Raw genomic sequence first — 26,283 nt, forward strand, 5'->3', positions numbered from 1 at the left:
TTGGCAAGCAACCCTTCTTTCCTCCCAAGTCCCCTAGTGGTAGCATTGAAAAGGCTGTACTTGCTGTTTGAACAGCCATTTTTTGCACCTTTTTAGACTAAGAGCTCTATAACAGTATCTTTTTCCTCCTACTTCTACAGATGGCAATTTATTGTATAGCAGTTTATTATCTTACCTGGAGTAGAATTCAGCTGAAGATGGTTTGAAATTGGTATAAAGTAGATGTTGATCCAAAAAAATCAGCAAACGATTTTATTCTGGAACTCACTGCATTCTGACACAAATTCCATGGCTTTCAAACAAGAAGATGAGCGTGTCCCTGTGAAAATGCATCACATCAAGGCAACTTACAGACACCTAAAGCTTGTGATGAATTGTGATGACTGGTGGCGCCTTTGAATTTACCAGAAATGTAGTGATGAAAGTAAATTAGGTAGCAGCTGTAAGAAAGGAAAGTAAGACTACAGAGAGGATCTGTAGACCTAAGAATGTATTTTGTTTCCTTCCAAAACCACACATCCTAGTGAGTGAAGTAAAGAGAACATCTTCTAGGGCATCTTTCAGACATTCAGTAAAACAGCAATAAGACGATTCCCAAGATTCACCACAGTAATAAAATTGTACAGTGATTTATTTTAAATCTAGAAATATTTTACATTTTTACATTAGTGTGCAGTTCATGATGTCTCAAAACACAGAGTGCAGATACACATATAAAAGTACAATGTGGGGCTAACCACAGGTCTGAGCAAAGTTACCTTAATTAAGGCATTAAACCCCCACCTTACATTTTAAGAAGTCACATGTAATTACATTCAAAACTTTCACGCAATTCAACTAATGTTTACTTTTAATTAAATCTGGACTGATAAAAACGCAGATTACCTTCATTTTGGTCTGATACAGCTCACTACAAGGCCCATGATAAAGTGTTCCACCAATGAAGTTTGCATATTCTCTTTTACTCTCAAGGGAATACACACAATCTGTGTTAAAAATAGTACAAAAAGGCAGAGTAATTTCTTATACCAAGTAGTTCCAAATCCAAATTGATGGCAGATGGGACAGCCAGATACATTTCTTAGTGCTGCTCAAAGCCCTTTAGCAGCAGACAGCTAACACTGGTTATAAACATCATAGCACCTCTTTATCGCGAGTACTGTGTGCCTTGGGATTTAGAATAGAGCTGAACTTCAACATTCTTTAAGTCTACATTCAAGAACTTATTGCTATACAAACAAGCCTCTGTACAACATTTCAGAGACACTGGGGAGAAAAACATCAAATACATTAACAGCAATTACTGAAAGTGACACTGGCTGTAACACTGAATGTATAAGGGGGTTTTCAGCAACCATCTCAAGCTGATCGTGGCTGCGGGAATTTGGACAGTATTTGTGTAGCTAAGTTACCCTTAAGCAGCAAATTTTACATCTTTTCATCTTTTTGTCCCACGAGGACACAGTCAGTACCAAAGGGCCTAATACATCTACAATCTTCTTAAAAAGCAAAAGGATAGAATTGATAAGAGTTCTTTGTCACCTATGAAACATCCAATACATCTGAACATTGCCGTTTTCAAACTATGGAATAAACTGAGAATGTGCCTGCAGTGTGAGGCAAAAACCTATCAATTTGAGTATTCAGTACTTACATCAACATGTAGAACATTACATTTTTTCCTAACATGAAGTTTTCAATCCTCCCCCCCTTTTTTTTTTCCTGAAGGGTCACTACTTACCTCTTTAATTGCTTCTCAGCCCTAAATATTAAACCAGCAAATAATTTTGCTTTATAGCAGGACAGGAGCATACTCTAATTTTTCAATACAAAATGTTAGTTCGCTAACTAGAAACGTTATTTCACAATTTCTTTATATTCCCCATATACTTGGAGGTCTCTGTTCAGCTACAGGTATGAGTTTGTTCCATTAGAACTTAAATATACGCAAGACAGTATGGAAAAAAAATCAACTACTTGTTAAATCCTTCAGCATTTGACAGGAGTGAACTACAAACTGACATAACTCATGTTTTACCTGTAGGAAGTAACAAACACCATGGCTAACATTAAGAGATATTCACATTCAAGGACTGTGCTACCCTAAACTCAAACAGCCAAGATGCTAACATTCAGTTAGCTTCAGCGATAGAACTCCCCCGCACTGCAGACACATAGCCTTTGTACTTAACTAATGTCATAGCTCAGATTTGAAGATGCAGAGGTGATCTGATCTGTTTCACAGAGCACACACTAGGATACAGACCTTGCCTTCTGTTCACTCGTTTCAAGTTATTTGTTTTAACAAGTATTCCGCCTTGTTGCAACTTCTCAGTCAGTTACCAGTGTTTCACACATATATTTACTGCAGTAGTGAGCAAATGCAGGACAGTATGTTGGCTAGTGAATTACAACACTTGTTTATAACACAATAGCTACCTTCAGCTATTTTAATTCCAGTTAGTTATCCGTTAGAGCAACAGCCACAAGATGAGCCATTCGCAGAGATTTAAAAACCCACTTATCTTCCAATGTTCAGCACATCAGCCTATTTTAGCCAGTATTCTGTTATAAAACATGAGAACTTCAGCTGACTTCCAAGCAGTGTTTTATAACCATATATTTTTCATAAAAATATAATCTCTGCCTTCCTAAATCTCTCTACAGATCTGTGGAGAACAGCGGCTCCAACCAGCCGATGTTTCAAGGAAAATCCCATAAAAATATCACATCTAAAAGATCAATATAATTCATCTTTAATTGGACCTAAAATTAATGTGCAGTCAACTCAGAATTAAAAAGTCTGCCTAAGAAGACACAAGGATTGAAATATTTACATTATACACATTTTCCAATTACAGTGCTATTAGAAAGTGGAATGTTTTTTAGATTTAGGATATAAATTCAAGCCTCACCAGGGAGCTCCAGACCAGAGTGGCATCTTCGTTCTTCCATTCTTTGAAAAGGACAGATTTCTCATTAATCACATTTTTCACATGTAGGTTATTTCTCTGCCCAATGATCTGTAGAATTACACTCCTGAACTACCATCATGTCCCATGAAGTCATTAAGTTAAGCGTTAAATAACATTCATATTTATAACTATGTGACAATGAGGACTGTATATACAAATACACACACTTAAAATCTTTGCTTCCCTAAGGGTGACTAGGTAGAAAAAAGAGGATTTATGTATAAAAGTTGTTACTAGAAAAATCTAAAGCTTTAGAATTTAGTACGGACAAGGTCTCCATTTCTAGACCACAAAAAGAAAATTTGGACAACCTCTAGAACAGTTAAATCAGCTCTCAAGCTGATTAGTGTTTTTGCTTTGTTTTGTTTTTTATTTTTTTCCCCAATAATACCCAAATTCACTTGCAAAGGATGCAGCCACCAAGGTCCAGAGCTCAGACACTTATTACTGGGCAGACCTACATGCGATCTCCTTGGAACAATTACTCAACTGAAGTCCATTTGTCCCTTGGAATTATTCTCTTTCATCGTAGCCAGGTAGAGGGTACCCACTGTGGTTCTGTGTCAAGTTTGTTTATTAACCGAAGTAACTCTTGATAAGCCTTATCAAGATCAGAATTCACAATTGCTGTATCAAAGTAGTGACCATTGTTCTGTTCCATCTCCCTTGTCTTCTCTATGATTTCTCTCAACTCCTCTGGCTGCAAATAAAGAACAAGGAGTTATTGTAGGTGTGTAAGACTCTCCCCCATAACAAGAGAAGGAAAGGTAACAACTCAGGCCTTATACATGGGTTTTTCACTGTATTGTTACCAGGTATTTATAGCTGAATTTTTGACAACAATGAACCACCACGCATTTTAACACCAAAGGCAACTGTTTCTCATTGGCCACAAGCAGCAATCCAGTAAAAAAAAAAAAAAGAGTCCTGGACTGATGTAAATGAGGAAGACACAGAAAGTCTCCTTTCATGACAGACATCCTAGTGAGGCTCCTCAAACATGTTTCTCAAAAATCAGTTTGATCGCTAAGCCTGCTAGCTTTCTGGAAAAAAAACAGAAGACAGCAGGAAGTGAAAGCTGAATGGTGCAGAACAAGACAGCACACCACTGAAGATGCATCTCCACAGACCCTGAACAGCCAAAGGCAGCAGCTGTCACTGGATATTTTCACCAATAAAAGATGAGAGCCACCATGAAAGGTACATGCTGAAATCCATGGAATCACCATAGAATCAAGCAAACAATACTGCAGAAAAATTGTAAATGTAGAAAAGCGATTCTAAGGAGAATAAGAAGCAGACAGTTTTACTTAAGAATTTCTGTAAGTTTGATTTCTAAGTGTTTGATTTCCTTATCTGCAACATATTTTTTGTATTTCATAAAGGACTATCCAGGTATTTATTCTGAAAATGCATAAAGAAGATAGTTCCAAAAGCAATTTCAGGCCTTAAAGATTTCTCTTTCCCATATGCTGTACATATTTTTAGGAAAATCCAAGCTTCACATGCAAGGAAGAGTCTTTTCTACTTAATGGGAAGGTGCTTAACACAGTAGCTTTCATCCAACTGAAAGACAACTCCAATAGGATTAATTTGAAAGGAGAGTCATTTAATACGAATAACAGTATTATTTTGTCATTGAAGGATTCCTTGGCTACTGCACTAAAAAAAGGACATATTTAATATTTATGTACAATAAAGTTTTACTCGTATAACCATGAAGGAGGAAATGTTTACTTAGAGAATATGATTAATTTTGACACAGGCAAAGCAACAACAGCCACCCCCCTCCCCACCCATTTAAAGCTTGGACTTCAATGCTCTTCTAGTTTTTACAATACATTACACCCTTACATCAAAGAAGGAGAGCAAAACACAGAGCTCAGTGAGAAGTGATTCTTGATGACAGCTGTTTTAATAACTCCTATGAGTAGATGCAGTTACAGCAGGGCAACTGTTTCTTCCTCAGGGCAAACTACATCATGCTAAACTAGCACTCTGTTCTAGAAAAGTGCTCCCTATTCACCATTGTAGGGTAGACTCCAGTTACAAAACTGCCTTACTGCATTATTGTAGCAATACAATTGTATAGAGTTGTGTTTGAAATAAAATATCATATTTTTGTACCCAAATGCAGGGATTAACTGTGCCCAAAGCAACTGGATTCTCTTGGCCCATATCTCTCATGTTCAGCTAATGTGGTCTGCTTACTAACCTGGAATAGAGATTTCTGACTTAATCACCTCCTCTGTATTGTCAGTACTGTTGCCACCACCCAATTCCAAAAAAAACCCATGTGAATCTGTCCACCACCAAAAGCATTCCAGAACCATACACAGAAAAGCAGAATGGCTTCAAAAGAAGTGTTAGATATATTACCTTCGGGTTTTTCCCTTCTTTGGCCAATAAAGCACGTAATCTCTCTTGTGAAGGTGGTGCAACAAATATAATATATGGCTTCAAGTCAGAATTACGTAGTGTCTTCAGTGACTGTAGAAAAAGTATTAAATATTGAACACCTAACAAATTTCCATCCAACGAACCATAACAGTATTATTACTACCACTCAGAATTCAGTCACCACTTCCTACAAAATTTATATTCCAATAGTTTCAAATTTATGGACTCCAAACATTTACTTTTGTTCAAGTATTTCCCTTAAACTGAAGGAATATCTTTCAGTATGCAAAATCAAACAAGTAATGTAAATTGAAGCAAGTTTCCTTAAAATGCTAGGGAATGAGAAACTTTTAATGGACAGGTCTTTAAAAAAATCCAGTTTAACCTTTTCTGTTTTGAAGATTAAAACACAGGATGCCAAACACACTACATTGCTCCGAGTATTTTTTGGCAGGCTACACATATATCAAGACAGAACAAATTAAAAGGACCTGACTGTAGTCTGAATTTTCCAAAAGCTTCTCCATCTTCAAACAGCTTAGAGCTCAGAGAATAATTACAAAAATTAGAGACAAATCTTGACTTTTCAATTCAGAAAATTAGGGCTAATGAGAAATATCTGGAAACTAACATCCCTTTGAACTTGGGCACAGATACAAAAGTTGTGATGCAACTTTCTTGTTCCTTGTTTGAAAATACACACAACACTCTAAATAGCCAACTGAACGTCAACTTAAAATAGCTCTTTCAGACTTTCACAGTAGCTGCTAAAATTGAAGCATAACAGGCAACAGCTTCTGCCATACCTGAGTGTGAAGATTTAAAAGGCATATCTTGCCAGAGTTGATCACTTGCCGCACGGAGTCTATACTAGTACCATAAAGGTTCTTTTCAAATTCTCCATATTCAATAAACTTCCCTGCAGCTATGTCATTCTCAAACGCTTGTCGGGAAATGAAATGGTAATCCCTGCCAGCTACTTCAGTTTCTCGCCTGCTTCGAGTTGTATCTACAAGCAAAAGCCACAGAAAATAAACTGAATGAAACATACCTGTTGAAGTGAAAAGAAAATATCAGCATTTGATTAAAATAGCCAAGAAATGTATGCATTTTATTTTGTGTAATAAATACTCCTGGGGAGATTAATCAAAGACTGAACCCTACATTCAGATGTCATCTTACATTCCGCTACGAAAAAACAGTCAGTTAAGAAAAGAATAATTTCACCAGTGCAGCTGCATTTTGGAGGTGAAAAACAGCTGTTAGTCATATCATACTAATTTTGGGTACAAAAGACATTTTACATAAAATTCAGTGAAATGTGAATAGTTTGGAAAGGTATTAAAGCCACGTAAATTTAAGTTTACGCAGGATAACTAGTTCAAAAATTATTTGTTAGATGTGCCAGTTTCTTCTTTAACCTTTTTTTAACTCATTCCAACTTCACTCAGATTGAAAAATATGCATGTCATACAATGCCTCTACAGCACTATGTTGGCACATGGGATTTGCATTTACTTACAAAGGCTAATGTCTGCCATACAAGACATAATTTGTTCTTCACTGAAGAGCTGACTATAACCTACTCAAAACCCCCTAATTCCTAATCACAATTTTAATCCCAAGAGGAATTGGGTGTAGGCCAAGTTTAGAGTAAGCACTCATATATGCCTATCAAACTTACGGGGAACAGCAGAGGCAAAGCGATCCACTTCGTTATTCATAAGTCTCTGCCGCAATTCATTTTGGCCACAGTTCTGTGGGCCAATGAGAACAATAGGTCGTTTTCTATTCGCTGGTTGATGATACAGTGACATTTCCTCATAAGTTAAAATTTCTTCATTATCGTAATCTTGAAAGAAAAACAGTAAAAAGGTCAACATATTATTACTCGTTGAATGTGTCACTTGTCCTACAGTGCAAAGTTCCAGGAAGCTCCCCTCTACAACCTCAAATATTATGACTTGCCTAGTAAGCCAAAACAGTTCTAAGTGTTCCTACTCCTTATACAAGAGCATTTGTTAAATCTTCTATAGTTATTTATAAATGCACAGTACATACAGGATGTTACTTACCATCATTTTTATTTGCATTGTATAAAACCTTCTTCCGTTTCTTTTTGTTCTTCTTTGCACACCAGAGTTTTCCTAACCAAAATAAAATCATCACAATTACATACCCATGCAGTAAAAAGCTTCCTATCTTACTGACTATATGGATTTGAAGATCTGAAAACAATAGGTTATTCAGTTTATTACACCAGTAGGGTGTAAGAAGCAAATTCTGCACAGCAAGAGCTTCAACTCGGTCTTGCTAAAGTAGGTAAGTTTCTTTAAGAAAAAGGAGGCACTCCAAATTCCCTTACATTACTCTATGTTATGCATAATAATCATGAGAAAATCTGATTGATACAACCAAATTCAGGCCTGCGTTCACATCAAGAATTCCAAGCAAGCACCACATTGCTATTATAAAAATGGAGAATTTTCTGTAACCCTGCACTGACAAGGTTCCAGATAATAGTAATTAGTACCACTATTAGTTAGACACCTTTTTCCTCAAAAAGCACAGATCTAACCTGATTTTTCCGGCTCCTTGTCTTCTTCTATAGTTTGCTTCATTGCTTCTCTTTGTTGCTGAAAACTTTTTCCTGAAAGCATTTTAAGGAAAACATGAAAAAACAGTTAACTTTTGAGAACTGTAACTACATACAGCCATAAGTACATGTATATTTCCTTATCTTCTTGTAACGACTTGCTCATTTTGTTAAGATTTTAAAGCTCTGATGCTTCTAATAGAATATGTCATAAAATAGAAATTTGTTGGAGAAAACTGCTTGTCATAAAGATGTAAAATTCTATCACCCTAATAGAATGAAACTCAGAAGTCGAGCTTAAGCCTCATCAAGGAGCACAATTAATCTGAATATGTACATTAACAATACCCTTCAAAAATGACAGTAATTGGAAGTGATGCAACTCTTACGTACACAAAGGTGTCAGTTGTCTTTATAGCACTGCCTAATTTGGGTGACATTTACAGTCAATTTTTCAGGATTTTTTTAGTTGTTTTGTAGTATTCATATGGTGCTTTAAAAATAAATATTACTTCCATTTTTGCTGTCAAGCAAGCCAAATACCTAGCACTATCATCAAATGCATTTGTGTACTTCCTTAGGATTTTCACATCGTTTTACTATTACTTTCATCAGCTATATTAATGCTGGAAACAATGCTGTATTTAGCAGTGAATGAGAAGTAAGGGCTCAGCTGATTTCCTTCCCATCACATCCTAAAATTTGTCTGAACGGATGGATGGAAGTACTGACCCTAAAAATCCTAAAAAGTAAGACTTGCAGAGGTCGAAGTTGATGAGAAACCAGTTTATTGCTTCCAAAACAGTCATCAAATGAGAGTTGCACAGCCTCATACTTTTCTAGATAGTTTTGCCCGAGAACTGAAAATATGGGGAAGATTACATTTTTGTCACTGTGATGATATATTTTTCTTATTTTTTTTTAATGTTATGTGTGTTATATTTATACTACATTTCTAAAATTTCAGCTTGAAAAAATATCATGCTACATTTAAAATCAGTGTTCCCCTCATCTTATTCAAATATCATAAAATAACAGCATACTATTCTACGGAACTAACATCTGTTCATCTGCTAAGGACTGTGGTGAACTGGAACGCAGTACATACTTCAAGAGAAAAGTTATATACTGACCTCAATTTCTGAAACGTTAATTACTCAAAGGCTTCCAGCAGTTAAAATGGAAGCCTGATTATTACAGTAACTGAAGCTCTTGGCTAAGTGAAAATATGTAGAAGAGTTACTATCTGAAAACATACTTTTCAAAGATAGTACTTGAAATAGTGAGAAACCTAAAAGCTGCTCTCATCTCCAGAGGCAACAAGCAGGTTGAAGACCAATTTTGCTGCTGTAGCCAGCAGAGGGAACTCTGAATCCACAGAGTTGCCAGGGCAGAAGAATATGGAAGTATAGAGTAATTCAGGAAACGTGAACTGCAGACGCAGCGGTGGTTTTACTTGAAGTTAAACATTTATACATAGAGATGCTCCTAAAAGGTCAACCTTTTAAATAAATGTATTATGACTCCAACAGTGGGCTCTGCTGCAAAATGTTCAAGGTCACAGGTATTTAAGGCTGTGGGTATGAGTCTTTAAAAAAAAAACAACAAAATATTGTCTCCTACAACTATGGGAACAACAACTTTTCAAGGTTTTTCTAGATCTTTATTTACCAGGAATAAGGCCCGCCAGTGGTTGGTTATCTTCATCTCCATCTCTGTAAGCCTGCCACCAGTTTGGGTCTTCTTGGCTGATCACATGGAGTATATCTCCTTTTTGAAAAGACAGGCCTAATTCTCGGCAGGGGACATAAGGGTCATCCGAAGGATCATAGTCAAAATGTGCTTTCACATGTATCTGTGGAAGATAAAAAACATAAAAAAAGGAAAAATGATTGACTTCAGAAGAGTTACACCTCCATCTTCCTGTGACTAAAGATGAAGTTTGATATATAGAAGCTCCAAGATAACTCCTATAGAATGCACATTGTATCTAGGGCACATAGGAGACACTGGAATGGATAAAAGCCTGAACTTCAAGTTTTATTAATTCCAGAGCCTACAAATTTTTTTCACCACTTTAGAAACAAAAAAACTCTGAGCTACAAATCTAAGCCCTTAACACTCAAAGAGAATCACAGATATTCTCAATTATTTACATTTAAATAGCAAAGACAGAATGAGACCCATTTTCCTGGCTCTCAGATAAAGTTTCACTACAAAAATACTTTACTTTGCTACCAAATGCTTAAGTTTTGTTGGTTTTTTTTTTTTTTTGCTTTGACAGAAATCTGTGCAATCTATCTTCAAACTCTTGAAGCAGTCTGAGGAGAGGTTATGTTAGCTAAAAAGATACAACCAGTATACAGACTTTTCTTCACAAAGCATATTTACAAGTTACAGTAGAACATTTCTAAATTCTACCAATTCAATTCATATATATAACACTGAGAAATGGAGAAGTTCCAAATAGAATTTCAGAAGCATAAGTGGTGCTATTTTTATTAAATTCTTATTATTTTAGAAACAGAGTTAAAAATATACTGTATATTTCAGCTTATCACCGTCAATCATTTTTAACAGTTAACTCAGGTGCAAGCCTGGTAACAAACTATTTAAATAATGGCAATTTGCTTTTTGTTTTGCTGTGTAAATAACCTACAAAACAACGTTCTAAGCTCTACTGGAAAAATAAGATATGCATCACCAAGGTTATGTAAAGCTACTTACAACTGTCTCCTTTGCAGGAGGTGGCTTGCTCTGCTGGCTGGGAATCAATACAAAGGTCAGAGTGCCATGCATGTCAGCCTGAGATAAAAAAAAAATAGAGACTCTTAACATACAGATGCAGCAATTCAACAACAGATTAGAAATCCAAACGTTGATACTCAGATTACAAAAATCTGCAGTTCCAGATTATGTATAACCTATTTCTATTTTAAATACAACACTTGCAACTGTATCAAGCAGAGACTTCAGACAAATAGAGGACCAGAGTAGGTTCTCTTGTTCAGTTCGAAAACATCAAGTGATCTATGCTAGCAGGAGAAAATACGTGGGAAACTTTTAACCTGAAATTACTTAAAAGCAACAGTGTTCTTCAATCTAAACATCTCTACTCTGTTTTTATGCTGCTAACACTACAGAACGCTTTTAAAAAGTTTAACCAAAACACTCAAATCCTGCATAAGTACCTAACGTTGAAACTGCCAGCATCTACAAAGAAAAGAGAACTTCATACATGTCTTGGCTTCAGAGCAGTCTTAGTTGTTTGCATACTCTTCTACACAGTTTATTTCTGCATGTAACAAACATCTATTTTAATACACGTGCCAAATCCTGAAGAGGCCTGTGCCTCTCACTCTCTATACAATGTTCCGTGAGCCATAACTTCAGGCTTAAATGAAGGAAACGTAACCGAGGATAATATGATTAGGCTGCAGGAAAGGAAAATCCACCATTTTCAGTCAGTACGCATAGTTTCTTGAGGAATGTGCAGAATTTCACAGTGATAGCATGAGTAGCCTTGTCTCAAGTCACATGCCAGTTCATTATCATTTTCGGCACAAGGGGTGAGGCAGGAATTAGAATGCAAGAAATTTCTTTCTCTCCTGTTCTTAAGTATTCTTTGGGGACTGAAACTTTTTATAACTTCTAAGATTTAACACTACAAAACAAAATAAGTCAACATATAACTAACTACGAAGCTTAAAAATTAGTTTTTTAAACTAGGACATATTGAGGTTTTTACCAATTGCCCTTATGTATTATTTATGTGTTACATAAGTTTATATGTATACATATTACATCTTTTATTCTGTAGCTCTAAGTTGTAGGACCTGTTCAAGTGCAGAACAAGATCTCTGCAGAGAATTAAACCGCTACTGTTTAATTATCTGTTAAGCACATACAAAATGTTACATCAAAAGACATAGCTGAGTATGGGTGGCTGCTTTTGAAATACAGATGGCAATGGAGCCAATCACACAAAGGATCTCGCACACCTCTGATCCAAAAATCACATGGAAACTGAAGGCTTTTTGAATAAATGACTCAAGAAAACCGCTTCTGCCTCTAATTCTCTCCACTCGGCCTCCCTCCATGAATTAATTAAACAGCACCATCAGAAAAGATGGACATATAATAATGGGTCCATTAAAAACTGCAGTCTTACAGTAGAAGACTTCATTTATTGATAATGATTGTACTTCCTATAATGCAACTTACAGCAGAACCCGAGTCTTTGCCCTGATTTTCATTTGTATATAGAGCTTCGATTCACTAAGTAATTCAAATATATATAAATATTTCTTTGGAACTTCTTCCCAAAGATCCTCTTAATAAATATGTGCTAATATTTCCAAAGCTGTAGTAATGGTAGAAAAAATTCAGTTTCATCCACTTTGACTTTTATAAAATCATCTTCCCTGATGGAGACTGAAGACTCACAGTACAGTTCCAAGTGACCCATCTCAGACCCTGATCAATAGCAGGTGCCAGGGAAGAGCAAAGGAACATACGAATATTGGACAAAATGAAGTATTCCCAGCTGCTGGCATCCTACCTTGCCAGAGCTCAGAGAGAACATTTCTGCCTTTACTAGTTCCTGATGGATTTTTTGCTGGTATTATCTAGTAGCTTTTGAATTGATGCACAGTTTTGCCATGAATGTTACAAGTAGCAGAGAAAAATACCTTATGTTGGTAAACTGCTAGACAAAAAGGTTTTTTGTCAGGAGTGGAAGAGTAAGTGAAACAATTTGCAGTGGTTTGAGCCCAGTCGGAAACTACAAACCCTCTGCCAACTGCTTACTCACTCCTCTTCCCAAAAGGCACAGGGGAGAGAATCATAAGATCAAAAGCAAGAAAGACTCACGGGTCAAGAATTTAATACATGAATGTTTAGAACAAACTAAAAAAATCAGCACTGAAGAAGTGGCTCATTGTCCATTTTTTCTTCCAGAGCATGGTATTACTTTGTAAATATCACTTTGGTTAATTCAAAACATCTGTCCTCACCGTCCCCGACACATCTTATGTACCTACCTACTCATGGGAAGGGACAGAATGAAGAAACGAAACCACCTTGACACTGTGCAAGTAACAGATTAAACACTGGATTTTGAAGAGAGAGAGCATCTACTATGAAGATGGTGAACTCCACGTCAGCCAGGCAGGACCAAAAGTATGTAGGCACACATTTATTGATATTAACTGAGGACTAAGCCTGAGACAGATGAAAAAAAATCACGGCTTTTCACAGCTAAGCAAAGCTTTTCCTTAGAAGTCACTAAAACAAGTCTCAAGATGATAGCTTGACTTGTTCATACTTTTAAGGCTCATTTTTGCATTTTACTGCCATTATATTTGCTAAAATTGCACCTTGCATGAGAAGGCAAGCTTGAAATGGCCCTCCACACTTGAGTACTAAGTACGAGAGTAAAAACGGCTCTAAAACAATTCTAAATATGACTACAAATGGCAAGCAGAGCTAACAGACTTCACTCTTAGGAGTATTTTTTTGCAGGGAAAACAAAGTGCCCAACTCACCAGTAAATCAAAAACTTCATTAACATCTTTTCCACGAATCTCAATGCCATTAATCTCCAGAACTTCATCCCCTTCATGTAACAGCCCACTCTTCTCTGCAGCACCTCCTTTGACTATTCGACTAATGATGACAGAATCCATTTCATTACGAACAGTAGCACCCTGTGTAGTAGCAACAAATTCTGAATTTATTACATATCACAAACTCAAAGCCATCTATTGTAAGTATTTCAAGCCAGTGAGGAGACATTTCTTTGTTGAAAGCAAATGCATGCAACAGCTTGGAGGTACACAAGCAATGCTCTAGTTTACAAAAAAAACACATCTGTTTCTTTAAGTGGTATTAAAGACTGAAGAATTGCACTACTCTACACTGCAAGAGTACTTTTTTTTTTAAAAGCTTTTCTAAACACTTATTTGAAAGATGCAAAAGAAGATTAAAAAGAACACTAACACAACACAGCTTCCTGCAATTGGACAAGGATCTTTCCTGCAGCTAAGCTTGGATAGTGACTCCTCTAATAAAACCCTGGCAAAATCCACATGATGAAAGCTATACAGGCTTTAAGTGGTAACGTGTCTACTGCTATATCAAAGTGCACATTAAGTAATAATTTATGACCATTTCTCATTTGGGCAGGTGAGGAAGAAAATGCTTCCTAAGTTAAACATAACTTTCACATTGAAATTCTAAGACTTTCATAGCTATCTGCAAAGACTGCTTACCTGCTTTCAGTATAACTGAGCGAGCACCAACACTTACCAAGGGAATATCTCGAGCTTTCTCAATACGAACTATTTTAACCGTCTCTCCTCCGTACGTGCCAACATTTTCATAGATTTTTTCATCCGCAACAGGCTCAGGTTGCATTTCTTGTTCCGCAACCTTATCATGAGCTAGTAGAAGTGCCTAGTGGTATGCAAAATCAGTTACAGAAAAATGCTAATTTCATATGCATACAAAATAGTAACAAGCAATGAAATTCTGCAATTTGAAAGCTCTTTACAATTACAGAATACTGCAAAACAACTCAAGCAATAGAGAAGGTTTATGTAGTTTCTACTTGCCAAAAATTTTGCTATCAGTTTTGGGAAATAATACAAAACTACTTTGAACACAAAGTTGCAACCATACTTATGGCTTCTTGAAAAAAAAGTCAGACATTGGTTTACTATGTATGCGAATGAAGATACAGAAGCAAAAACATTTACTGCAGTCAAAACTACTCAAGAATTTACTTCATTGGTCAAATTTCCTCTTATGCACCTTATGATAAGAGTGCAATAGCTGTATCTGGCACAGAAAAAAAACCATGGAAGAATAAAGTAGCTCATGTGCTGCCACTGACATCACTGATCTAGTGCTACCTTGCTCATGTGAAAATTACCTTGTAATACCTGTAGAATACAACAATTTGTTTTACCTGCATGTGAGGGGCATTCAGCAAGGCATTAAGTTCCTGCCCATCCTTGTGGTGACTGGGTTTCAAAACACTCTGAACCTGAAAAGAAATGAAGTAGTAAAGCTCTCATTCTACCCAGTGATTTATCAATCTTCCTTTCCCAAATTGAAGCACAAAACCCCAATTGCAATTATTCATTTTACTGAAAGTAAAATATGAGCACAATTGTTATACTGACGCACTGAGCCTGGCCTAGTACACATTAGGAAAATGTGCAGCGAGATCACAGCACTACTTCAGCATGCTGTGCTTCAGTGATTTCTATCAAATGCAAACTGGTATCCAGTATATCACGTGGATTTCTCAACAGAAACTAACAATGAGCTCAGCTACTACAAGAGATGTTCAAAAGAAGTTAAAGTTGAGAAAGGAACCTGACAGCATAAGTAGCCACAATGAAACCTACTATGCAAATATTGCTACACCTTTCAAAGTGGACTAGTTTCTCAGTAACGCGACCAGACTTCCTTTTCCTTAAAAGCAGATGGTTTATTTTTAACCCAGTATTTCCACCAGCAGCAAGAACAAAGATTCCAAGACAGGTTTTGCAGCACTTACTGGAGCATCTGCCTCAGAAACTCTGAGAGTCAAAACTTGAAAATACCAACATCTCAAACCAGTTTTCTTCAGCTAGTATTTTTTTTTTTTTTGCCAAGGAATAAGAATAATCCACAGTAAGACAACAACTGTTCTTGCTCAAGTAGCTTTCATTGCCAAAAAAGGTTTGCATTCCTGTTCAGTTAAACAGGCCTTGCCATCATCTCAAATGCAGAAAATCCCTCTACGCTTTAAAGGAAAGCCAGGAGCAGGGAATTCCCCTTTATCTAAAGGCAAGGTTGAAGAAGATACTTTCCACAGTAATTATCTTCAGGCTTAATCTGCACCAAAGTCATGAGACCAAAAGCACTAATGAAGCTGGAGGAATCAAGAGTAGATTATACATAACAGCAGCTTCCTGTGAGGTGGAGAACATTCTTTCCCCCAAGAGTTTCTTACTCTTAATGATGAAAAATGTGACAAAAAAGAAATCAAGAACTATATTTAAGAGCTAATTTAGATAAAACCACAGAGAATAAAAGGAATTCAGCTTCACATCAATTTGACCTAAGTCACATCTCTGCAGCTGCCAGAAAGCTATTATCCCCAGTTAGAAGTCCTGCAAGCAAGACACTTCAAACACGTGGCCAGACGCTAAGTATTAGACAGAGGAAAAGATGTATTACATATGTTTGTAATTACTGTTACATCTCAGAACCAAATCTGCACGTCTTTGTTAATTTATACAGTAAATATTCAGCATAAGAGCAATCCTAAACTAGCTATCATTTAAAGTAACATTTTGCTAGCTGCCGCATGATACACAGATGAAACAGCCCGAAACAAAAGCGCACAATAAGCCACATATATGTTTAGCTGCCAAGAACAGCATCTCTCCTTTATTTTTCCATGCCCTGTGACTTGGCTTAACCACTCAGTGATTCTCCGCAACAACACCCTCTATTGCAGCTGAATTTCCTCTTTGAATAATTACATTATTCAAAAACTCTAACAGCTCCTCCACCTCCTTCCTAAGGGAAAGATAAATGTATTATTTATTTGCTTAATATAATGGTTGAAGCATTAGGAAAGGTTCAGTCTGCTATGTGCAACACTTACTACACCGGTATTGCTGCATGTCAGACTGCTTTGTTATTTAAGGTAAAGAATTCCATGTCTTATCAGGTGAAGAAATCTGAATCTAGGTTGACTTTCCAGAAGTGACACATCACAGACAGTATAAGCATTCCAGGCTAAACATGTGGCAATACTATTATTTTCTTAACCCTTCAATCCAGTTTTTATTGTTACTTACATTAACGTGAACTCAAAGAGCTCAAAAAAAAAAATATTAATATGGTTTCATTATAAAAGCCACAATTTGGAGGCACACTGCGAGACACACTCCAGTGTGTGCCCTCTGGTATGATACTGGTCATTCAGAATATAATCACACCTGCAAAACCATGTTGCATGGAATGAGCAGGACTGTTGGGAGCAACGTACACCCTCATTCTAAAGAATTTGTACTGGAAGTTACAAACATGCAATCTGTCTTCTCAGAAGAATTGATCTAATTTAATTGCTTACACTTCCTGAAGTGAACGGTATCAGGTATTTAGAAACACAATTCATATAAATTGATTCTGTTGAGCATATTTAATAGCAAGAATATATTCAAGGCATCTGATATGTGGTATTACAAGCCAAAAACTACCGACTGTCTTGCATGCTGCATCAAATATTCTCACAAGGTCAAGATTCAGACCATGTTCCCATAATCCCTGCCTCTATTTTGGCCAAATTTAAATGGATTTAAAATCAATTTAATTACACTTGATGTTTACTGGCTATTTTTCTTTAAGAGATGGATGACACACAACATTTTATGGAGATTAGGCCTAAGGAATTTATTTGAAAGAGCTAAGTGCTCCATTCCACCTTTTTAATTCAATAAAGGTTTCTTAACATTGAGAGCAAAGAAAAATCCTGAGTTGTTGGGGTCTGCTTACCAAAGTCAATGGGAAAAGTACAAATATACTAATGTGAAGAATCTCCTCAAGAGGATTAGAAAATAAATGTCTCATTCCACTTACATATTGTTAAGTCAAAAAAAAAAGCAAAAATTTTTCCCAACATGCTGTTCAAATACATTATTATATACAAATGGGCAAACATTAAGAGTAAATGAAAACAGAGACTTGAATCAAATTCAGAGTGACAAAGAAAGTCTCCCCCAGACTACAACTTAGTATAAATTAAACACCGTTTCTAAATCTTTTTTTTTTTTTAAACAGAGGATGAGAATATCTGTTGCAGTGTTTTTTGTTAGAGCTACAGAGATATAAGCTCTAGAATAGGCTCTCTTCTACACCATAAAGCCTCCAACAGAAGAGAGTTCAGAGTTTGTTGCTTTAAACTGGGACACACACTACAATACAGCTCCAGAGTTGTACACTGCCACTGATGACCTGTGCACTGAATTATGCACATTAACATCACTTGTCATTTAAAATTAATGTTACGTGTGTATATACTGTTTTTCTTTCTCGTAATGTTCTGTATCATCAAGATGTTATCAGTTGTTCAGACTTTTCCAAGTGTCTTTTTAAAAACACCTTGAAGTAGGTAATGCTCCAGAAAGACTAAAGAACTGTGTTGTGAGGGAGCTTCCTAAGCCTATATTTAGAGATGGGGAAAGCAAAAGGCGCAAACAGAAAGAACTACAAAATAAGTGGGCGCGCTACCCCTGTTGGGGGTGTGTGCAAGTGGAAAACAACTTTTCCTGAAGCAAAAATTCACTTCCTCATTAAGGAATAACAGGTCTGAAAAATGAGCATAAGATCTGTTCAAACAAGAATGACGTGAATGGAGGCCTCAAGCTTTTCCTCAAGACACTTTTGTTGGTCACAGAAATATTTGTCCTGAATTTCCAGCTTAATCATTTCAGGATGTTATTTAACATATTGCAAAATATAATTTGCTTAAATAAATGAGAAGCTGAATCTAGATTACATCTGAAAATGAGCACAGACGTATGCAATATATTTCCCTTCAGGAATTTCAAGGCTGCAACAAGACACGGACAGGGGATGAAACATCAAAATGAGAGCAGGAATACATCATCTTTTATGTAATATTCTTCTAGGTGATCACAAAACCCCATCAGAAAAACAAAATATCTAATTCTTAAATGCCTTTATGCATTACTGCTGAGACATAGAACTGGCTTTGCACTGTTTTCTGATCTTAGCATTTATGAAACTACTTGAAAATAACAGAGGAATGTGCTGAGAATGTGGGAGTTAGGGAAGACAGCAGGGAGGAATATGAACATCAGAGAACCGACTTGTAGTTTGCCCTACATTGATAAAGCTCTGCTATTCCACTATAGATATCAACAGAAGATTGTCTTGCAGGGTAATTTAGAGTTGGAAGGCATATATTCCTCCTGGAAACTTCCATTAAGCACCAAATAAAAAAAAATCATATCCGTGAAGGAGAGGGGTGGGGGGGAAAACCAACTATGTTTCTTATGATATTAACCTCAAATATTCTATATATAAATAGAGATTTAAAAATTCGGACTCGCATCTGAGTGAAAATGCAAACTAGGTCTACAGGCAGGATGTGTGTATGAGGAAATGGCTTACAAACAGAAGTTAACTTGGAAGGTTCCTCCAGACTCAGATGAAGCCTAGCAGGCATCCTGGAGCAGTCTAGAGGCAGACTGATAAACTAGAGGCAAGCTCACAGGAAAGACACTCCCACTTGGTTTTGGTGCAATCTTACTGATGAGCCTAAACAGAAAAATCCTGAGCAGCAGATTAATCAGCAAACTGTGCCTTTGGAGAATGTTTTATTGACATCTCTCAAGAGTCAGTAATTTATTCTGCAAAAGAAATAAGACTGCAACAACATTGTTTTCTTTGACTTGCAAGATCAACAAAACCAGATGCTAAGAAAACCATCCTGCTGCCACACTGAAATGGAAGTGAAGCATCTCTGAGCAATTAGAGAACGCATGCATACTGGCACATGAGCCAGTACACCCGAGCCAGGTCTGAGCAGGTGCACATACCCTGCCTGTGGAGCTGGCTTTGCTGAATGCAACCTGTTGCACTTGCACTGATACTACTTCTGTTATCTGCAACTTCGTATCTGATGCATTTCCGATGAATTACTTCTACTGCTTATAAGGCTACTATAAACAGGCATTGTTCATCTACATTCAAATGAGTAAGACTCAAAGAAAACAGTTAACTTAGCTAAAATTATAATAGTATTTCAAACACTTAAGATATCACTAAAAATATGGAAATCTTAAATCTTACTAAAGTAGATTTCTAAAAGCACAGTTGAATCATTTCTACAAGACATGTTTGGTCTTACAAGAGAGCTGTCATGTCAGAAAAAAATTAAATGTAATCTGACAATCACAGCAGTCATCAAAACACAGAAATAAAGTATTAAGGCACCTGCTGCTCACTTTCAAGCAAAATGCTCATTTCCAGTACAGTTGTACTTTCAGAGATGCCTCCACATTTAAGAACCAGGGCTCAACTTGGAGGAAACTCACAATAACAGATAACTGCAATTCAACTCCTAATGCTTGGACTAAAGAATACCGAACTTGAAAAGTCTGCCCTAACTGCTCCCTTTTCTGTTTAACTCTTCTACATGTTTTAATTCTATTACATAACTACTCACATCGAAAAGAGCATTCTTATCCCCAAAATATTCTTCCAGTTACTGTTTTCCTGGAAATGTGGAAGAACTGGATAGAGCAATCAGTGATTACTGGAATCCAATTTCTATTTAACATGCAGTAACTCAGACAAGTTCACCAAGTACACATTTCAAAAACAGCTATGATTATATGCTTCGTATACATATCACAGAGATGCATACTATACATACCTCTTGTGCTAGTTCTTGTGCATTGGAGATGAGAGGATACGGAGGGCTGGCTTTGTTCATGTACACTGTAACCGCGTTGTGTATCTTAAATGCATTCTGAAAATCAGTATTTTGAACAAGCTGTAAGATGAGAGCGAGATCCTCTTGGCTCTGAGGGTCTACCAAAACATGCTGGATATGTTTTAGGGAAGTTAGTAGTTCTTCCACTTCTGGTAGGAAATAAAACAAAACCAAGACACAAGTTAAAGATTGATCGTGTTGTAATGTTTGTGTTCAGAGTTTTAAAAAAAAATTTTGCTGTTCAGTTTTGATATCAGCAGTGATGTATGCAAATGTATTACTCAGCTATTATTCTCTCATGGTTATCAGCAGAACATATTAGAATCAAAACAAGGACCACAAGCGAGCAGAAGAAAAAGAAGCAAGCTGATAAATGGTTCAAAATTGAAATTCAAATAATAGGAGCAGTACTTCTGAAAGAAATCACTGGTATGTAAAAGATTCAATAACTACAGCTCATGTATAATTAAATGTTAAGACAAACTATTTTGCAATACCAAAATCAACTGCTTTGCTAAGCTAATCTTGATTCACTGTATAATAAATTATTTAAATACTCTTTCCATGGGTATATATAACGTATTGCTTACTTATAGAATGAGTGATTGATAAGTAAATTACACTTTCATAATAAAAAGGAAAGAAATAATCCCAGGACAATTAAAAAAACACATCCTAAAAGCATTCTATAGTCATGTAAAAGGCATCCTACCCACCAAAGGCTCCTTCCTATAACCACCAAGGACACAAAGGCCAGTAAGAAGATGCACTGAAAATTCAGATAGAGGCAGGGCAGGATATTCCACGAGGGAAACACAGTACAGCTCAGAACAGTAATTAAGGCCAGCATCTTACTGGGGAAATGTGTACAAGATCTACTGCCCATCGCACAGGGAAATGCTGTTTGGGATGAAAGTTAATGTGTCGCAGGCAAGAATATTTGCTAAATAGGATGTGGTAATCTGGCAGATGAATTGCCTAGTGGAGTATGCAAGTCTCAGCAACCTTTTCTCCTGAGACTGAAGAGTACTGCTTTCAAGTATTAGAAAAAATAAAAATAAAAAGATGTGAAGAACAGATTTTCAAGTTTCTATTAGTGCCCGTTCAGTTAAACATCAACTGAAAACTGTTGTTACTGTTACTAGGTTCAAAGAAATGAGGCAGTAGAGAACTCAACTTCTTTATAATACTCCTTAAGCATTAATGGTTTTATTCAATTATTTCTGAATTCTCTAACCCACTTCCATACCTGAGACTTCAAGTGCATGCATACACTTTCTAAAGTATACCCCACATAAGACAGAAACAGATACTGTTAGACATCTATTCTACAGCTGTAGTAAAAAGATGTACTCTTCTTAGATGCCTCCACACATTCTCTCTTCAGTGCTTTCCTAGTTCCTTCCATCTTGCCCTTCCTTACATATCTGCCACAGTATTCTCCCCACCAACTAATTTCCCTGTACACCCAATCTTCATCTGTGCTAGGTGTAGAAGACCAATATAATATGACACTCCCCCCAGGAACAGCAACAGCTCCAAAGGCATGAAAGCAAGCCACTCTAGGTCCCTGTTTATGAATTTTAAGTCACAGATTATATTTCTGAAGGTGTTGTTGTTGTCCTTAAATGCCAGGTAGCAAGACTATCTCTAGGCATTCCCTATTTAAAGGGTTGTATAGAAGAAAAGAAGTTCAGTAAACAACTAACATCTTGCATTTACTCACAGGAAAAGCCAAGGTTCTGTGGCAGAAAAAGTCCATTTTAGAGCGCAGATCAATTAGCCATCAACTGTTTTTTTTAATTTCAACTCGTTTTTCAAGAGGCATTGCACTCTTCCCATTAGACCAAGAAATGGCTGGAATGTGACACAGCACTGTGCGATACGCGTATTAATCAAAAAGACTGCTGGAAAAAAATACGCAGCTGCAGGGGAGGACGGACCCATGGTCACTGCTTCACACGTGGGAGCAGAAGCAGCAAGAAAATAATTGCTGCAGATTACCATTTTAAACAAAAAGTTACAAGCAGCAAATTTAAGAGCACATAATTGACTTTATTATATATTACCACCAATATCTTAATTCTTAGGTTCTTTAGAGTACTCCACATGCTAATGCTAGTTCTCTAATGCCTCATATGCTACTTGAATAGCAGCGCTAAGAAAGCTACTGGTTTATGCAAAACTTTGCATAAGTATAGATTAACTTCTAGAAAACATAAAATGTTTTATACTTTATAAGGTTTGCCCAAGGAGAAAAAGAAAAAGGCAGCTTTCCGCCCCTCAAAAAACAGTTTTTGCTGTAGCCACAAAAGGTTTCTTCCATGAAATGTCAGCTACTTAATTAGGAGAATAAGCAGTAGTATAAAAAATATTTTCTGCATTTCAGAGAAATACATTGCTACGAAGGAGCTTGTTAAATACTTTGGCAATGAGCACGTTCTAGGTGCTTCCACCCTGTCAGCTGTCTAAATCATGTCCTGTTTTGATAATAAACATGCCCTTTAAAACCATTTTAATTACGTGTGCTAATCTTTATAAACAAAATCCAATTTGCCTGATTTTTTTTAACTGTTAAGATGACAACACTGAAGGCTTCACAAAGAAATACCAAATGAGATAATAGCATGTATGGAATGCTATTCTCAAAACTAAAAATACAGATATGTATTTATAGCCCTATATTTTAGTAACTATTCTATGGCTTAAAAATAAAGCAAAGCTAAAATCCATTAAGATGCAACGATAACAGTAGTTTAACAACTTTGTAATTCAGTAGCACTGGGTAAGAGTTCTGCTAACAAAGCTTTGAAATTTATCAAGGTGAAAATTCAGGAGTCAGAAGCAGCATGCTTCAGGAATTCAAACTAAGTATGAAATATTTCACATGCTACACATTTTTTGGTTTTTTGGTTCTTATTTTTGACAAAATCATGGGCTAGCAAGTTTTTTTTTTCAAGGTCAAGAAGTTGTACATGTTAACTTCAAAAATGCCAGCCTCTCTAATTCATTACAAAAGCAGAAGTACTAACTAAAATGGACTCCAGCCCTTTGCATGATATTCTGTATTTGATACGCATTCATAAGGTAACTTCACCAGCCTTTAATGAGAGTCAGGAACAAGCAGCTCCATTCCAAATTCAACAGAAATGTCAGATCTTAGAACGATTAACCCAGAAACTGGGAAAAAAGGGTGTGCCTCACAGTAGAGGAAAAAAAATTAGAAGAGGCCAAATTACCTGGAGAAGTGCTTTGAAGAATTTAAAATTTTCACTCAGTTTTACTGCACTCGTGGCTGAAAGATTTTTTAATGGACTATGTAGGTTACCAGATTATAGCATTTCAGCTACATTTTCTTCCTTAAAGCGTTCAGCAATTGAACATGATGGCTGACTGCAATCCAATGCCCACTTTCAGGAGTGGGCAACAATAATAAATCCTCACTTCCTAAATCTTAGTCTGCTTGATCCAAATTGTTACTATACTACCATTAATTTCCTTGTCAAACATGACTGTCAATATTACATCAAGATTTCACTCGACTGAAAAGCCCTAATTGAACTCCCTGGTGCATAGAATCATACAGTCACAGAGTGGTGTGAGTTGGAAGGCATCTTTAAGATCATGTAGTTCCAACACCCCTGCAATAGGCAGGGATACCTCCCTCTAGACCAGGTTGCTCACAGCCCCATCCAGCCTGGGTTTGAATGCCTCCAGGGAGGGGGCATTCACAGCTTCACTGGGAAACCTGCTCCAGTGTCTCACCACCCTCACAGTAAAGAATTACTTCCTAATATCTATTTTAAATCTACCCTCTTCCAGTTTAAAACCATTTCCCCTCATCTTGTCACATATATAGATAAATCATAAATTAGTCTAATTACATTGTTGCATCTTCAAAAGGTCCCAGCCTTTCTAACTCAAAGAACAGACCATGCGCACTCAACAAGCTTGTGAATATTTCTGCCACGTGTGGCTATAGACATTTATTTAAAAATAAAGGTATCTTTTAAAGCAGTAAGGATCTTAAAACAGGTATGGATTTGGAATTCAAAACTCCCAGAAGTCTGACTCCCAGAAGTTTGCAATGCCTCATTTTCACTTGCTCCAGTGACACCACCTCATTTTAGATGACCAGATGCTTATATTTGCAGAAGAAAGGTTAGAAGTGTTTCCTATAGAAGCGCAGTTAAAGCAATGAAAGCTATGAAGTAAAGGATTTCAGAATGCATTTCTAGCATTAGAAGTATTTACATCTAAATCTTTAAATTAACAGTCAAAGCAAGCAGTCCTTCATTGACAAGGCCAACACTTTAAGGAAAAACATAAATGACAGTAAGTGACAACTGAAAACAAGACAACCAGAATAAGAAAAAAAAAAAGACATGCTTCACTACAGAAAACTAAAAACCCTAGCATTTTTAGCATTTTATTTTATAAGACATTGCTTACTCTGACATGTGCTTCAAACGTAATAAAATCTGGCAGCAGATACGTGGTTTTCCCCACCCTACAGGGATGGAGACATCCAATGAACCCAGCAGTACTCTACAACTTGTTTAAATACCCCCCAGAAGGATTAGTCTGGGGAAACTCTTGCTGGAGTATATACTGATGCTTGGCTAAATGAAGAAAATCACAAACCCAAAGGACCAGAAGTCTTGAATCTTACGATAGGAATAATTATCTAAGTCACATTTTCAGTGACAAAGAAGACCATTAATATTCAAATAAATCTTTTCTTTCCATTAACCAGTTCATAATTTCCATTAACACCTACCTAGTGTCTTCACAGTATAATGAGGACTCTCCAAAACAATCCCTTCTTCTGTATCAAATATTGGATTGTCTATTCCAGTTTTTGGAGGAATTTGTGCTAACTTCTTAAGCCTCATGGAAGCAGTAAGGTCCAATTCCTGTTTCTTTCCCTCTTCCTCCCTTCTGCGCCTTATGTCCTCCTGCTGCTGCCGGATTCGCTCCAGCTGAGCGCTCCGCCGCATGGGCATCATCCTGGAGCCCAAATCTCCAGGGCAATCGACAGCCATTTCTCGGTGCCTCTGAGGTTCCTCAGGAGATGCAAGATCCACATTTTTTGCTTCACTGTCAGAATCTTCTGTGATGTGTCCGTTCATGTGAGAAGTTGTCATGGTTATGTGCAATTAGGTCTATTCTCTTCAAATAGAAATGCTGATATTAGGCCAGTTTTCGTTACGCTGCTGTGTAAAATCCATTATAACTTCAAAAATATATCCCTTCCATCACAAGGCAGCTGAAGAAGCATCCACAATGAAAATCTAATGAAAGACATTCAAAAGAAGTTAGTAAATATCTGCATTAATAACAAAATACCTAAGGCAGTTCTTCAGTGCTCCAGGCATGAGAACATGAACTTCCTCTCCGCATTATACTTCTTCCCTTACTAAGAATTACAGAACCCTCACAAATCTGATTCATCTGTTTTTGAAATTTTCATGTGCTGGCATTAGAGAATTAGTAGTTCAAACTGATGCTAAAATTTTGTTCAATTCTACATCAAAGAACTGGATTATTCTGCACTTAAAACACACAACAGCAGTTTTCTGAAAATTCCCACTCAGTTGTAACACATCCTTCACTCTGAAAAATTCCGACACGAACTACGGTAGTACAAGCACTAAGTGTGAGTAATTTGGTATAAACAAAACGCTCACAAGAGGATTTATAAACATGTAAAAATATTTGCATTTATTGCTCACAAATTGAAGCATCTTCATGTAAACACTGCCTCTCAGGTTTCAGAGAAGACA

At 36.7% G+C, this 26,283-nt stretch overlaps 1 protein-coding gene across 2 annotated transcripts in view; it reads right to left on the minus strand.

Annotated features, from left to right (window-relative positions):
* Positions 1-613: 613 nt before the first annotated feature.
* Positions 614-26,283, minus strand: part of MPP5 (membrane palmitoylated protein 5) — a 48,130-nt gene continuing 22,460 nt past the window's right edge. Inside the window, exons 2-14 of one of the 2 annotated variants that reach the window (XM_046941734.1) lie at positions 25,278-25,791; positions 20,438-20,643; positions 14,942-15,019; positions 14,281-14,427; positions 13,518-13,679; positions 10,699-10,776; positions 9,643-9,826; positions 7,954-8,025; positions 7,451-7,522; positions 7,060-7,227; positions 6,182-6,384; positions 5,355-5,465; positions 614-3,675 (exon numbers count right to left, since the gene is read on the minus strand). In XM_046941734.1, coding sequence (XP_046797690.1) covers positions 3,499-3,675; positions 5,355-5,465; positions 6,182-6,384; positions 7,060-7,227; positions 7,451-7,522; positions 7,954-8,025; positions 9,643-9,826; positions 10,699-10,776; positions 13,518-13,679; positions 14,281-14,427; positions 14,942-15,019; positions 20,438-20,643; positions 25,278-25,644 — 2,025 coding nt within the window. In that variant the 5' untranslated portion in view covers positions 25,645-25,791 and the 3' untranslated portion in view covers positions 614-3,498. Of the gene's footprint in view, positions 3,676-5,354; positions 5,466-6,181; positions 6,385-7,059; positions 7,228-7,450; positions 7,523-7,953; positions 8,026-9,642; positions 9,827-10,698; positions 10,777-13,517; positions 13,680-14,280; positions 14,428-14,941; positions 15,020-20,437; positions 20,647-25,277; positions 25,792-26,283 lie in introns of both variants that reach the window. The other variant, NM_001199705.3, reaches the window with a different exon arrangement.

This window comes from Gallus gallus, chromosome 5, assembly GCF_016699485.2.
Source record: "Gallus gallus isolate bGalGal1 chromosome 5, bGalGal1.mat.broiler.GRCg7b, whole genome shotgun sequence".
Taxonomy (NCBI): Eukaryota; Metazoa; Chordata; class Aves; order Galliformes; family Phasianidae; genus Gallus; species Gallus gallus.